General features: G+C 40.8%; 2 protein-coding genes across 3 annotated transcripts; one reads left to right on the forward strand and one right to left on the reverse strand.

Annotated features, from left to right (window-relative positions):
- Positions 1-1,150: 1,150 nt before the first annotated feature.
- atp6v1ab (ATPase H+ transporting V1 subunit Ab) lies at positions 1,151-10,957 on the reverse strand. The gene is made up of 15 exons (XM_082546919.1): positions 10,542-10,957; positions 7,502-7,603; positions 7,106-7,234; positions 5,668-5,882; positions 5,445-5,582; positions 5,201-5,352; positions 4,946-5,108; positions 4,759-4,867; positions 4,467-4,589; positions 3,381-3,495; positions 3,204-3,267; positions 2,909-3,112; positions 2,681-2,775; positions 2,101-2,272; positions 1,151-1,850 (listed from the first exon to the last, which is right to left on the reverse strand). The coding sequence occupies exons 2-15, from the start codon at positions 7,581-7,583 to the stop codon at positions 1,758-1,760; spliced, it is 1,854 nt and encodes a 617-aa protein (XP_082403045.1). The 5' UTR covers positions 7,584-7,603; positions 10,542-10,957; the 3' UTR covers positions 1,151-1,757.
- A 709-nt stretch (positions 10,958-11,666) lies between these two features.
- On the forward strand, positions 11,667-15,626 carry naa50 (N-alpha-acetyltransferase 50, NatE catalytic subunit). Of its 2 annotated transcripts, none has more exons than XM_082546921.1 (5): positions 11,667-11,903; positions 13,209-13,342; positions 13,567-13,686; positions 14,029-14,095; positions 14,206-15,626. In XM_082546921.1, the coding sequence occupies exons 1-5, from the start codon at positions 11,896-11,898 to the stop codon at positions 14,381-14,383; spliced, it is 507 nt and encodes a 168-aa protein (XP_082403047.1). In that variant the 5' UTR covers positions 11,667-11,895; the 3' UTR covers positions 14,384-15,626. The 2 variants fall into 2 exon arrangements, with proteins under 2 accessions (XP_082403047.1, XP_082403046.1); XM_082546920.1 differs by having other exon boundaries at positions 11,669-11,903; positions 13,206-13,342.
- Positions 15,627-15,668: the final 42 nt, after the last annotated feature.

The raw sequence follows: 15,668 nt of genomic DNA on the forward strand, positions 1-15,668 counted from the left end.
TACTGTTCCTCAGCCAATCACAAGGCAGCACCGTAATATATTTACACATGTAGATATGCCCAGGATGATCTGAGTATCAGAATAGAGAAGCAAGGTTATTTACGTGACTGTAAACGTGGCAGTCCTTTTGGTCTGACTATTTCAGAAACTGCTGATTTTCCAGCCCAACTCTCTCTAGTTTACAGAAAATATTCTAAAAAGAGAAAATATCCAAGTAAAAATGTTTTATTAATGCCAAAGGCAAGAAGAAAATGGCCAGACTGCTTTGAGGTGACAGACAGGTGACCGTAACTTTACAAAACCACTGTTACACTCAAGGTTTGCAGAAGAACATCTCTAAGCACACACATGTGAAACCTTGAAGCAGATGGGTTACAGCAGCAGGAGACCACACATGGTGCAGGTCTTGTCAGCTGAGAGCAGGAAACTGAAGCTACAATTTACATTTTCACCAAAATTGGATGATAGAAGACTGGAAAAAAAAAAAGTTTCCTTGTCTGATGAGTCTTGATTTGCGCTGTGACATTTGGATGGTAAGATCAGACTTGAGCATAAACAGCATGAAAGGATGTATCCCATCATGCCTTGGCTCAATCATTCAGGGTGCTGCTGCTGGTGTAATAGTGTGGGGGCTATTTTCTTGGCACACTTTTGACCCCTTAGTGTCAATTGAGCATGATTTAAGACAACAGCCTACCTGAGTATCATTGCTGACCGTGTCCATCCCATTATGACCAGTGTACCCATCTTCTTACTGCTGCTTCCAGCAGGATAACACACCATGTCTCAAAGCTGAAATCATTACAAACTGCTACCTTGAACTTGACAATGAACTCACTTTTACGCTTTATACTTTTTTGACTTTGAGGTACAACTTATGCTATTTATTTAAATTATTTTTATGTTGTGTTTAACTTGATATTTAACTGCTAAATTCACATGAGATTAAGACTATTTTATATTAGATTACAAGCACTAAGATTCAGCTGTTGCTTTTAACCAGTAGTAATTAAGGTAGTTAAAATGTTAGGCAAATCGATCCTGAGGTCAGGAGACTACACAGTATGTGTGACATGTGGGGAAACCAGTTTGACAGCTCCAGCAGTATCATCAGAAACAATGAAGTCAAACAGGCGACGACACCACAATGTCTGTTTTTTTTCTCATGTTTTAATTCTTTGGGAGTAACATGATGAAAGCACTGGACAGCAGAGCGTTGGACTCTTACACATTCACACAGCAAAGTACACAGCACTGCACAGCGTGAAACACAACCATAAAAACAAAAAGAAACAAAGCCTTTACGTCAAAATGCTGGCAATAAATAGACTGATCTCATTAAATTTATATTCAATACTCTTCTGTACAGATGGTCTGTGAATTACAATACATCAACTGAACAATCCTCTTCAGGAAGAGCAACACAACACATAGGATTCATGTAAACAGAGAAAGGAATTACCAAGGTGAAGGGATCCCTGTTTCATACACACATCTAATTCACATACACGCACACATGATCGATGACCATGCAGAGGATCCAGAGTGTGCCGATACGAGGCAACGAGTAATAATGAATACAGTACATCTTTCTCTTTTCCCTCCACATGAAATTTCACATGCACACACTCTCACACGGTGACTCACAGAGGAGCACAATTGAGTACAGATAGTTTGAGGGATACATGGAGGTGGAATGTGATTCTGCAGTGGAGGGGTCTGAGATGAAAACTCGAAAGATTGTGACTGGTGGGCGCCTATTCCTCCAAGGTACGGAAGGCGTTCTGCATGTCCTCCACCAGCTGTGCATACTCGGCCTTGATCTTGGCTTCACCATCCTTAACCGGGTCCTACACGGAAATAAACAGGAATAAAGTGTCAAAGCTCGAAAAGAAAACGATCTGTGTTGGCTTATTTAATCCAACAGGTAGAAACAGGTTCTAAGTTAACTTTTGACTTCTTGAAATCTTGCTGCTTAAAAACTAACACAGAAGAAAAAAAAACAAAACTTCTAAACCAAAAAAAACAAAACCAAAAAAAACAGATGATGGAAGAACAGAAGAAACATACTGTGGCTTTTGCATGTACACCTGAACACACCTTGAATTTCATCGAGCTGATCTTGTAGAGGATTTCTCCCATGTGCTCCCTGATTATGGCCCAGGTGATTTTGTTGTCGCTCTGAGCTGTGGTTTCCACCGCGTGCCGTGCCATGTCATAGAAAGCTATCATGTTGGAGAGAATGCCCACTGTCTTGTAGAAAGGACAGAACCTGAGGAGATTGACAGCAAAGAGTCAGGAAAAAAAGGAGCTAACTGTAGATTAGGTCAAGAAACGGGGGAACTTATGATTTATAAAGAGTAGCTCTAGGGCCAGACTTACTGCTTTGCAGCAGCACAACCTGGGTTTCGCCGTTTGTTTGTGCAAACTGATTTACTAATGTTTATGAAATGCAATTTACAGCTAACACTGTGATACCACGATTGCAATGATATTTAACGCAGAAAAAAGCATCGTATTTTTTGGACCTGGACACTATTTTGGCCCCGTTTAGTAAATATGCTGCTATTAATCTAATGATCTCCACACAGAAATTACCCAGCAGTGAATCATCATTTTTTTCAAAATCTGAGCCAGTAACATCAGTTAAGGTTCAAGTCATGTAGGCTATAAATGTTACCTGTCATAAGGAGTGTAACCGTTCTGCTGCAGGAAGTCATCTTTGATCAGTTTGGCCACTTCCAGTGTGATTTTATCTGTTTCTGCCAGTGAAGCCTGTCAGAGATAATGACACCTTAATTTATTCATGTGAAAAGACTTCAATGAATTTCTGAAACACGCCAAAATGGAACCAGTGAACAAATTTTTTTTAGGATCTGTTTCTGGCTTTGTCTCTGTGGTAAATTACCTTTCCGACAAGCTGCACAATCTCTGCCAGGTCCTCTTCCTCCTGCAGAATCTCCTTCGCCTTGGTACGCAAAGGTACAAATTCAGGGAAGTGCTTGTCGTAATATTCATCCAGGGCGCGGGTGTATTTGCTGTAGCTGATGAGCCAGTTGACGGATGGGAAGTGCTTCCTCTGAGCCAGCTTCTTATCCAAACCCCAGAACACCTAAGAGGGGAAAAAATGGGGGAAATAATAAAGCACATCTGATTTTATAAAGCTCATCCAGTCAGCGTGGGATCAGAAGGTGATCCTTTACCTGAACAATACCAAGTGTGGCTGAGGTAACAGGATCAGAGAAGTCACCACCAGGGGGCGATACACTGGAAAAAAGCACAAACATTTTCATTAAATTGCTGTATTCAACTTTCTGTTGCCTCTCAAAAAAAGATGTGCAGAGTAATGTCTCCCTCTACTGATGCAAAGCTGTACTCACGCGCCTACAATACTGACGCTGCCTTCCCTCTCTGGGTTGCCCAGGCACTTCACTCTTCCGGCACGCTCATAAAAGGAGGCGAGTCGGGCACCCAGATACGCAGGATAACCACTGTCTGTGGGCAGATGCAGGAAATAGCTTTTTATGCTGTGCCAAGTACCACTCTGCTTTTATTTTACCAAAGACCGAAGCACCAAAGCACACCAGCTCCACTCTAATGAAATTCGAAGCTGTCAGCTGTTTTCATACAGTCGCTTTTGCAGTTTTACCTCAAACAACACAAAATGGTTTAATTCATACTTATGGGTCAATATTTGTTCTATCTATATAAAGTCAAATGAAGATAAGAGAATGGCATATATGCTATATGGAGTGCTATTTATATAGTGCACTCATACATACATTCATGAGGTACTTTATTCTATAAACGTTAAGTATTCCATCTACCTCACATCGACGGGCAATTTATAACTACTAATTAATTTAGCATGCATGTCTTTATACTCCTGGAGGACGCACAGAGAACCCATGTAGGTAATGGGAGAACATGTTAACTCTATACAGTAGGGCCCTAGCCAGACTCAAACCAGAATCTTCTTGTTGTGAAGCAACAGTGCTAACCACTGCACCACCGTGCTGCAAAAGTAAACTTACATTTTCAATTGTTGCTGTTTTTCTATCAACCAGAAATACACTGCAGAAGCTTGAGAAGGCCTTTTGTTCAACGGGCAGCTTGTTTCAGTTGCTCTGTTGTTTTTATTTAAATGGCTGTGCTTTTAAAAGTGAAAATAGGGTCCATGTACGAAAATAAAGCAAGCGTACTGTTCCTGTTACTCCCATGTATATCTTTAGAAAACCTGATATGATTGTGATGAATCTTTTGAACATTTCTCACAAGCCCCTCCTGCTGTTGCGTAGCTTAGGTGAAAATTGGACTAAATCCACCCTCAAAAGACTGACTGTAACCAGCTAAATCTGTGTTACAATAATTAGGAGATCCTTGAATATTTTCTTCCCCCGTATTAGACCCTAACATTGCGCCCTAAAATTTTAAAAAGCTCTGCTCACATGAGACTTCAAACTTACCAGCAGGCATCTCAGCTAGACGTCCAGAAATCTCCCTGAGAGCCTCAGCCCAACGAGAGGTGGAGTCGGCCATCATGCTCACGTTGTACCCCATGTCTCTGAAGTACTCAGACAGAGTGATTCCTGCCAAAATAAACTGAGTTAGAAGGCACAGCACATGTGAGCCAATTAAAAAGAATCACACGAGGACAGTGAGTGAGCAATCCCTTAAGAGTGAGTGTTCTTCATTATAAGAGGATCGCACAGTTAGGGTGAGAGATAAAAAGTACTTTAGGGTACTGTTAACAGTCACCTGTGTAGATGGAGGCTTCTCTGGCAGCTACGGGCATGTTGGAGGTGTTGGCCACCAGCGCTGTTCTCTTCATGATGCTCTCCGTCTTTCCATCCACCTCCATCGTCAGCTGTCGCCCAAACAACACTGTCAGTTACCTCTGAACAATAGTTTCCTTAGAAAGGGGTGCCAGTACACTGCCACTTACTTCAGGGAAGTCTCTCAATACTTCTGACATCTCATTTCCACGCTCCCCACAGCCTACGTAGATGATGACATCACTGTTGGAGTATTTGGACAGGGACTGGGAGATGACAGTCTTTCCACAGCCAAAGGCTCCTGGGATAGCTGTGGTTCCTCCTTGCACACATCTTCAAACCATGAAGAGAAGAGATTAGGAAAACCTTTCTGAAACAAAAAAATCATCAAGGGTAAAAGGTCTGAGGGAGAATTTGAGACTCACGGGAAAAGGGCGTCCAGCACTCTCTGTCCGGTCAGCAGCGGGTGATTGGCGGGCAGCTTCTCTGTGACAGGCCGCACTTGTCTGACAGGCCACACCTGCACCATGGTGAACTTCTCCTTCACGCCTTCAAACTCCAGCTCCATCACCACATCCTGACACAGAAACACACGCGACATCAGCACAAATCAACGCCTCACAAGCTGCTCGTAAATTACAACCGCAGCTGAAGGCATGTCAGACTCACAGTGATATCATAGTTTCCAGGCGGAGCCACGTAGGTCACGGTGCCTCTGTTTTTAGGAGGCAACATGATCTTGTGCTTAATGAGGGAGTTCTCGTACACCATACCGTAGATGTCGCCGCCTGTGATGTGACTGCCAACCTAATAGAGTGAAAAGAGATGTACAGTAAATCTAATTCACCCGACATCTCAGACTTTTCAAGAAGAAGTCTCTACAAACTCCTACCCGCAGACTCTTGCTGGGAGAAAAATCCCACTTGAGGTCTCGGTTGAGGGCTCCAATATTTACACCTCTGGGAATGTAGATGCTTTGTGTGAGGTCATTAATGTCCTTCAGAGGTCGTTGGATACCATCAAAGATCGAGCCCATGATTCCTGGACCCAGCTCGACTGAAAGAGGTTTCCCCGTGCGGAGCACAGGATCGCCCACAGACACACCAGCTGAATTCAAGCTCAGAAAAATCATCAGGGTTTGGGTGAATTAGTTACCACCTGAGGACTAAGATAACCCCAGTTTGATTATTTTATAAGCAGCAAGGTGTTCAATAGTCTTGAACTCCCCCCCTCATTTCTTTATATTTTAGCTGGTAAGTGGGAAATGGACGCAGAGATTTGAAACATTTTCAAACATGCAGGGAAAACAGTATTTGGCAAAACTACAACCTCGAAAGTCAATATTTGGCATGACCACCTTTCTTCTTCAACACAGCCTGAACTCTCTTAGCCAAAAATCTGTTTTAGCTACAGACACGACTTTAAGATACTGTTCATCTGCTGTAAACAGATTTTAGGTGTTTTTGTCCTCCGTTTGTCCAGTTTCCTCCAATTTCTTAAGGACACACTTCAGGCCATGCCGTGTTTTTGTGACAGGCTTCTAGTAACAACGTTTCTAAGCTGTCTGTCATGTATAAACAAAAAAAACCTGGTTTGTCCCTCCAGTTACGTGCCTTTTTTTAAGCTTGAATGAGTCAACAAACAAAAATACATTCCTTTGAAAATAGTCAGTTACAAGGACTAGATTGAAGAGTCCTTGTCCTTTGAAAGACCTTCGGAAAACACGGAGAACTCAAGGCTTGCTCAAGACTGCTTTAAAAAATACAAAATCGTTTTGGTTTCTACACAGAAATGGAATGTCTGTTATATCCAGATTCACACGCTCTCATTAGGAATTTACGGCTGTGACTTAATCCATCCAGTTACATAAAAGATTATTTTTTATAGTAAAGGGTACAGTAGCTTTTTCCAAATTAATTGACTACGTCCTTAAATACGGTCAGTGATGACCCCAAAACAATCTGGGTAAAAGACACAGGATGCCTTTGAAATGCCTGAGCATCATTATCCTTACCACCAGTTAGGGATGGAAGCATACTGACAATTAGATAGTAAATACAGCAGTAGCTTAGTTACACTGATGTTATTAATACTGTCCTAAACAATGTCACCTGCAGCTCTATCAAACTTGCTGCAAGAAGCATAACAAATGATGCACCCACTTTAGTGAATCTACCACAAATCCAGGGTGGAAGAAAGAGACCGAGTAGCATGAAATGGAGAAATCCTGCAACCAAACCCTATCTGACTGTTTATATGGACATCTTCTTCTTGTTTCAGGATCAACTTTTATAATATCCCATAACAGCAGCGTAATAAAATAAGGATACATGTCTCTTCATAGACCTGGATGGTGGCCATGTCTCCCTCCAGCCTGATAATCTCTCCCACCAGCTCACTGTGGCCGACACGGACCAGCTCATACATGGCTGCTCCTGCCATGGCCGTCGCTGTCACCACTAGAAGCACAGATGAGATGTAATCATAAGAGTGGTTGCTTTTTGTTTGACTGAAATGAATTTCGCTGTTTGTTGTAAAAGCAAAGTTGTTGTGCCTTTGTAGGATAAAATAGTGCTCACAAAACCTTATTGTTGTGACCAAGACTGAGAAATACAGATGTGGTTAAATGTGTTTGTGTCATTACACCTCCTCAGTTTTTTCTGGAAAGTGGTAATAATGTGTTAAATATGAAAGAGGAGTTTCATAAGGAGTATGTGGTGACCGACCTGGTCCAGAGACTCCGTGAACGTATCCAAACTGGCTCTCCCTCTCCTCATCCCTGATCTTGGGCAGCTTGGACATGTCCATCTTCACGTTTATTAGTCAGACTGGAAGAAAAGAAACATAAGCAGCTGTTACTGACAACAACTTCCCTTTTTGTGACAAATTTAAAATGACAAATTAGTTCATTTTCAGCATAAAGCCCCTACGAGAGTTCAATTCAATTTTACTTATATAGCACCAAATCACAACAACAGTTGCCTCAAGGCAATTTATACTGTAACCTAAAGACTCTGCAATAATAAAGAGAAACCCCCAACAATCCTATGACCCCCTATGAGCAAGCACTTTGGCAACAGTGGGAAGGAAAAACTCCTTTTTAACAGGAAGAAACCTCCAGCAGAACCAGCCTCAGGGAGAGCACCCCGGTTACCATCTGAGGACAAAGATAATCCGCGTTTGATTATTTTTATAAGTATCAATTTGAAACTTCTCATTTTCAAGTTATTGCATTCACAAACTTAGGTGCCCATGGTGCCCGCCCAGCAGCAAGTAAATGGGAATTCAGCTGGGAAGTATTTTTGCAGGCCAGTCGAACTCTTATTTAACCACGTAAAAAGAAACGTTCATGTTTAGAGTGGCTGGATGGGTAAAACCAAAGCCTTATGAGGAAATAGGAGAGGTAAAAAGAAATACTGAAAGTTAAAAGAACACCAGCACACATCTGAAAACATTTCAACATAATTACTAGTGAAACGGTGACCACCGGTGCTGAAAGTTCAAAGGCGGTAATTACAAAAGCCACCTTTAATGTGCTGATTCAAAAACTCACAGCAGCTCTCAAAAAAATGTTTCGTTTTTCTTATAACACATAGACATTCTGTGTATTCAAATGAATTTGAATACCTCTGTGATGAACTGGCAACTTGTACAGGCTGAGTGGGTAAGCAAATGGATATATGAATGTGGACTTTTGACCAGAATTGGACAAATTTATATTTTCATTATGAGTTCATTTAAATTTTTTCCTGGCATTATGCTGACTACTCTATATTGTCTCCCCCTGTAATAACCATAGAAACCTTGAAGAATGCACAGCATCACTGCTCAGGGCTCCTTGTGTTGCTGCAGTCTCAGCATCAGAGGCAGAAGTAGGCCACCTCACCAGCCAGTCCACTGGCCTACTACAGTCAGTCAGTGTGGCACATCCGGCTAACACTAGTGGGGGATCCCACTGCATCCTCTTTTTTTTTTTTCATATGAAGAATAGGGTGCATCTTTCCCACATCAGGCTGTTCCTTTTTCTGCTATATTTATACCTCACAACTCAGCCACATGCAGCTGTAACACAAGCTGCCATGAGTCGTGACACAGACCCATCCTCACAAAGCGCTGCCTGCAGATGCTCTGCACACATTCAAGATCAGCTTTATCTGCTAAATATATTCATTACTTGCAGTTACATCAAGAAAATATGCCTATATTGTGGATTTCTTTTTCTGCTCCCCCCCTTTCTTTCCATCTTTCTACATCTATGTCCTTTATTGCCCTTCCTACTGATGCACGGATCTTCCTGCTCACGCTAGGCTGCTTGGCCATCTGTGCTGGAATAAAGCAGCTCCACCTATTGATTAAAGCAAGAACTGCAAGAGAGATATACATAGGAAGGCTTCACTGCTCAAAAACACCAGACTAAATTTACTGGTTTTAACTGGATAATACTGGTATTATCCAGGGAGCTCACCTGGAAAACCTGTTAGTGTACCAGAGGCAAGCCTCTGCCCATTTGATTAATAACATCACAATAAATAACAAAAGAATTACACATAAAACATCAAATATGTCTTCTTTTAAAGCAGCACAATAATATTTATTGGAATAATTAACTTCTGTATGTAATAAACCCACAGAGTAGCACTTTTTCATAACTTCCAGATACAACAGCTATGGAAAAAGTATTCTACATGACACTAAGTCATATGATCCTGGCACATGACTGGCTGCCCTCAGACGATGAGTCTCTTTAAGGAAGTGGAACACCAGCATGGTGAAAAACTGGGAAGTCAAAATCATAACTGTCTATGTGGAAACTCTGGAGATTTTCTCCCACCTGACTGCAATACTTAATATATTAACCTCCTAAGACCCGAACTCTTACACGGCATGCATATTTAATTTCTCTTTGATATTTGGGCATATTGGGGCGCGATGAATGTAAAAACAAAGAATTACCAGATTTTTTTTAACCTTATTTTTGTTTTTAAGAAAAATAAGAGCCACATATGAGGATATTCGTTTAGAATTTTGATAAAACAGTAGCTGTATAATGTCCTTGTAAGTGGATATCAGGCCCTCGTAGAGCAAAATTTCGTATTTTGGTCTAAATAGCCCAAAATGTGATGTCCACATATGTGGACGCCAGGTCCTAGGAGGTTAAAGACAATTTACCACAGCATTAATATACTAAATGTGGGCAACAATTGACGGCAAGCCTCCTGTTGGGACCAAATGTTACACCGATAAAACAGCTTATCAGACAGCAATTGAGGAGTCTGTAGTGAGTTTAACCCGAGTGTCCCTTCTGACCTGTATGAGATGTTGTCTGGGTAAAAACAGGCTCAGTAATATTACATGTAAGTGAGGTGATTCTGCAAAGCATCCTGACATGCAGATGTTAAATGAAAGTCCCATGGACGCAGGTAACGCTGCTGATCGAGTGCACAATATTCGAAACTATAAACTAGCCAGTTGTTTAGCCACAACAGGAAGAGTCTGAAATCCGAATAATAAAGCCGGAAAAAATAATGTTTGTAATTTCCACTCGGCCATATTTTGTCCTTACGTTAACAACAAGGTTAGCTAGCTGTGTGTGTGATTAGGTGTTGTGAAAACGATAGCAAGACTGGTTTGTCGGCCTGGGTGGAAAAAAATGCTGTCTCTACTATTCTGCTGCATAGGGATTGCTAAACGGTTTCACTGTACACACGCATCCAAATATACTTCGTAATATTAAAACGACGTTAAAATGAAAAACGGGATATTTACCGTGTGGCTGTGAAGTGTCCGTTTACTGTCTTGGTTCGAGAGAGGACCGCTGGCTGCTGCAGAGCGTGACAGCGAGATCAGCTGACTTCATTCACTCACCGCTTGCTTTTACTGCGGGCTAGCGGCAACTGGCGCCATTTTGGATCCTCCCCTGGACTACCGGAAAGATCTCTAACTGGTGGATATTTGTGGTCATTTAACCTACTTAGCATAAAGCACGACTCCGAGCTCATAGCTTCTCATATTGTTGTTGTAAACCCTTGTCTTAAATTATGTTTTCACCTTTGTGGTAAATTGGTTTTATGGGAGACTACGTAAACTTTTAAGTACACCTTATGTGAGCGAGCGTAAACCCACAGTGATGTAAGTTCTGTTGGTATGCAACGATAAACAACCTATCTACATTACATAGATCATAATGAGCCACGGCACCTTATCTCTCATGTTGTTTGATATCTTTTCAGCAACGGTTGAGCCAAAATGGAGGTGCTTTCACAACTCCCGGTTTATCTTTCAGGTGGTTTAGGAGTAAACGATAAAAATGTAATTTTGATAAAATACATTTATTTAAATATGTATACATACCCCCAGTTTGTTTGTTTGTTTGTTTTTTTATTTTTTTATTGGGGGGTGTATTTATTGGGGTAGTTTCTCCAAACTACAAATTTACAGAACTACAGGGCTCATGGGTTTTTCTTTCGCTTTCGTTGTGTAACAGAAAATCTCAGCATCCATATGACCAACACTGTATTACATATATAAACTAATTTCGGATTTCCTTTTTTATGAGTAGATAAATATAAAAAATAATTTCAGTAATATATTTAGAAAACTAAAACGATAGATTTCATTGAGTAGTAGTAATCCAGTTCTGGGGCGAAGACGTAGGCGCTTTTCCCCCAAAAAATATAATGCTTGCTTTCGGAGGTCAGACAAATGCATTTCACACGCCTCAATGTCACACCAGAAGTAAGGTCCCCTTAAATAATGCGAGACGAATACGAGCCCTATATAATTATGACTGAGAACCAGGATGTTTTCAACACATAAACCGTTATTTAAATGTCTTAATTTGGCTGGAAAAGAGCCTGAGAGTCCAAATCCAGGTCAAAAAGTCTCATATCTAACATTAGAGGCGCGTGTGCGCATGCGGAGGTCAGGGTTGACAGTCCGTCTCCACACAGTCGTGGAAGGAGTGTGGCGGCTAAGCTAACTGCAACCATCGTAACTAGCTACATGTGGAGGGTAAAACGGGAGGCATCCCCGACCCCAACTCTTTCCAGTTTCTCACCTTTTACCCGAAACAACTTCAGAGTTCATACTCTTCGAAAATAAGGGATATCATCTCTTTAAAATGAAAGGGTGAGTGTGAACTTTTGGGTCACGAATACGTAGCTTAGCACAAGTAAAGTTTTTCATGTCTGTTTTTTTCCTACAGGAGGAGGCGGGGAGGTGACGGCGAGGCTAGCTAGCTTGCGAAACGACTTTTATTTAGGTTCATGGCCACTATATAAAGGACAGCACCGTCACTGAAGTGGTGCTGTCTTAGTTGTTGTCGTTAACTTTAGCCGCTTGTCGGTTTGTGTAGGTCGCGAACAAGCTAAGCTAACTAGCTCGCTGCTAGTGGAGAGCTGAGTCAGTAAAGCCAGTTTAGCTAAGCTAATCATAGCTCTGATTATTTTTGGTATTTGCCGCGAACCTCAGCTACCTGCACAGAGTCATACCAGTTTTGTCGAAAGTCTTAGACGCAGCTATCTCACGTTGGGCAAAAAAGTTACCATTTTAATGTCACACATGACAGCAACTTTAGCGTTTGTGCCAGCTGACTCAGTGTAACTTGATCTGCCAAAGTAACACACTATCAATGATGCTTCTGGACATTTCTGAATAAATTCTCTTATTCCACGAGGGCAATAAAGGCTGAAGTGTATTAATTGTATACTTAGGGTTTCACCGATCTCATTGTACATGCTTAAGGACAACACACGTGACCTCCACCAGTTCTTGGATGTGTAGTCGTCCTATAAATACCACAGTGAACCTCTCACTGAGGCGAGTGGACTGCTACGTGTGGGTCATTTACTAGTTACACAAATCCAGCCATGTCCCCTGGTCATCCTATAGATATTTAAAGGAGAATATTAATCAATTTTGATGGTAGAAAAGTTTCATTTTTAAGTAAAGAGTTATAAAAAGCACAAGCTGCAGGTGTTGTTAAAATTTATTTCTAAGCGGCATTCGTCCAAAGAATTACTGTTAGTAGTAGATTATGTAAATGTATGTGTGTGATTAGAGGGGACATGTTGATTTAAGCTATACAAGAGTTGATAACAGGTTCAGTTCAGCAGTGTTATAGCTTTTGGGACGAAATCACGCAGTTCATGAGAGATGATTTAATCAGTACTCAAAGTAGACAACTATCTGTGTAATTCATCTTTGAGCTTTGATAGTAAAAGTGAAATTCATCTTTGAGCTTTGATAGTAAAAGTGTTTACTCAAATATTGAGTGTATAGACTGAAAGAACTGTGCTTATAAACAAATATAAAGGATAGAAGGCTTGTAAGATGTCAGTTTATTAGTCTTTATTGTATTTTGGTTCATATAATGTTAAATGAAATGGTTTACCTGTTGTCAGCCATTTGACCGTTTTGCTCTTGTTCCAGTAGCCGGATCGAGCTGGGGGACGTTACGCCCCACAACATTAAGCAGCTGAAACGCCTCAACCAGGTCATCTTCCCCGTCAGCTACAACGACAAGTTTTACAAAGATGTGCTGGAAGTTGGAGAGCTTGCAAAGCTAGGTAAGACATCACAATACTTACACCTAGACAACTTCAGTTAGGGTGACACCTGATTATGACTGTATGTGATGACATTGATGCGTTAAAGAGGAAAGCGACTGGTGGAATTCAGTTTGCATGCACTTTAACAGCTTGATTTTCAGTCATGGGAAATGAAATGTAGAAATGTGGCTTTTAGAGGTATTTGATCTTTCAGCATCATGTTTTGTTTTGGTTTTTTGCAGCGTACTTCAATGACATTGCAGTGGGTGCTGTGTGCTGCAGAGTGGACCACTCTCAGAACCAGAAGAGACTGTACATCATGACACTTGGCTGTCTAGCACCCTACCGTAGACTTGGAATTGGTAAGTAGTAGTAGATTGTTTCTGTTATTGATTCCTGAAGAAGAAACTTTTTTTTTCTTCCCCACTATCATTAATGATCCTTATGTGTGATTCAGGTGAATAGAAGCTCTACTGTCATTAGTTTGATAACGGAAGTTACAATAATAATACATTTTATTTGAGGGCACCTTTCAAAAAGCCAAGTTCACCTTACAAAAGAACAAAATTAATAAAAGGAGCAATTGTCATCCTCTATGAGATGTATGATAGACTAGACTGTTTGATACTGTTTCTTAAAAGTTATGAGGACCTCAAGAAGAGGCTGTTGTGCAATTGGTGATTTTGTTTTTACCTTTACGCCAGGTACAAAGATGCTTAATCATGTGCTAAACATCTGCGAGAAGGATGGAACTTTTGATAATATTTACCTGTGAGTGTTTGCAGAATTTGCATGAAAACTTATCTGCATACAATAATTATTTTTGACTGATTTTCCAGATGAGCTGCCTGTTAATGCATTTGTATTTTCCCACTCTACAGTCATGTGCAGATCAGCAATGAGTCGGCCATTGACTTTTACCAGAAGTTTGGCTTTGAGATTATTGAGACAAAGAAGAATTACTACAAGAGGATAGAGCCTGCAGATGCCCATGTGTTGCAAAAGAGCCTGCGCAGTCCTTGTGCACTGCCCAGTGGAGAGCTTCAGAAGTCAGAGTAGGGGCACAGCGTTCGGAAAAGGCACTAATGTGGCCACCTCCACAGAAACAGAACTGTGACAAATGCCCCAGGATTCAACACTTTCTTCAAAGGACGCTAAAAAGAGAAAACAAATTTCAAGCATAAAAGTTGCTGCATTTATTTCACAAGAGGGTCCCCTGTTGTTGTTTTTTTTTTTTTTTTTTTTCAAATTCTCTTCATACTGTTAATTGACAATGACAAAAAGCTAAGCATCCTATAGTGCTCCTGTTGACAAAGTTACCAACTTCTGACAGTTGACATGGTGGAGGGGGAAAGAGTTGGTGTTTTCAAATCACATTGTTGTTTTTTTTTTTTGTTTTGTTTTTTAAATGCGGTTATTAAAGCTGGAGGGGACATATCTATGCTGTTGATCAAAGGAAATCAGTTGGTTTGGAAAAGTAAAGGGAAAAAGTGCTTGAAAGACCATCCCCCGACACAAATGCAGTCCCAGGTGGTCAGCTTGGAGTGATACTTGAGATATGTGGAACAGACAAAGCTCTATTCCTGCACCACCTGAATCTTTGGACTCATGAGAAATGAGTCTGACCGGTTTGTTGTGTCCGGGGGGGCAGAAATGCGTCCCCTCAGTACAGGAGAAAGGGGAAAAGCTTGACGGTTTTGTGGCAGTGGGAATATGCGTTCAGTACTTTTAATTTTTAAATATTTCCAGGCTGTTATTTAAATCCCCCTTCAACTAGTCTGTTATTTTTATTTTCCACACTGAAATGGCAAATGGTTCAGAGGTTCTCCTGGGTTTATCACAAAGAGTGAAAATATAAAGGAACGAGAGAACCAAACAAATGTATTGAATGTGTTATGAATAACATCAGATCGATTTGGATTTGGGCATTATTTTCAGTAGTATGGTGGAGGTGTTTGTGGATGCTTGTTTCTAAATATATACAAGTGTTTTGAGACATACCTTAAACACCTTTGGCACCTTATGTAGCCATCTTATGACATTGGTCTTCTCAAACTTCCTGCCACAGTGAGCTTCAGTGATTACACACACTTTCAGCTGAAAGTTTTGGAGTTTTGCTATGATCTCTTAACAGTGTATTACCCAGAGGAAGCTCTGACACCTCTGCATGCAAGGAGAGTTGTGTCCTCTCCACTGTAGTATACGCATGTTTTCATTTCTTTGGAGAATTTTATCTTTTCTGGAGCTCTATATTGTAAGACTTTTTAACGTCTAAATGAATAAATTACTATTTGCAGTAAAAGTTGTGTTATGTTTTGACATTATGAATATTTAGTATAGAAAT

Source organism: Aulonocara stuartgranti (assembly GCF_965226115.1).
Source record: "Aulonocara stuartgranti genome assembly, chromosome: 9".
Taxonomy (NCBI): domain Eukaryota; kingdom Metazoa; phylum Chordata; class Actinopteri; order Cichliformes; family Cichlidae; genus Aulonocara; species Aulonocara stuartgranti.

Bases quoted from the DNA above. Each gene is read 5' to 3' on its own strand.
- atp6v1ab (XM_082546919.1), bottom strand. From the start codon at position 7,583: ATGGACATGTCCAAGCTGCCCAAGATCAGGGATGAGGAGAGGGAGAGC. The intron at 3,113-3,203 runs GTAAAGGATCAC...TTCCCCTCTTAG, and splicing joins CCACACTTGGTATTGTTCAG to GTGTTCTGGGGTTTGGATAA. The intron at 2,273-2,680 runs GTAACATTTATA...CAATCTCCTCAG, and splicing joins GGTTACACTCCTTATGACAG to GTTCTGTCCTTTCTACAAGA.
- naa50 (XM_082546920.1), top strand. The intron at 13,343-13,566 runs GTAAGACATCAC...GGTTTTTTGCAG, and splicing joins TGGAGAGCTTGCAAAGCTAG to CGTACTTCAATGACATTGCA. The intron at 13,687-14,028 runs GTAAGTAGTAGT...CCTTTACGCCAG, and splicing joins CTACCGTAGACTTGGAATTG to GTACAAAGATGCTTAATCAT.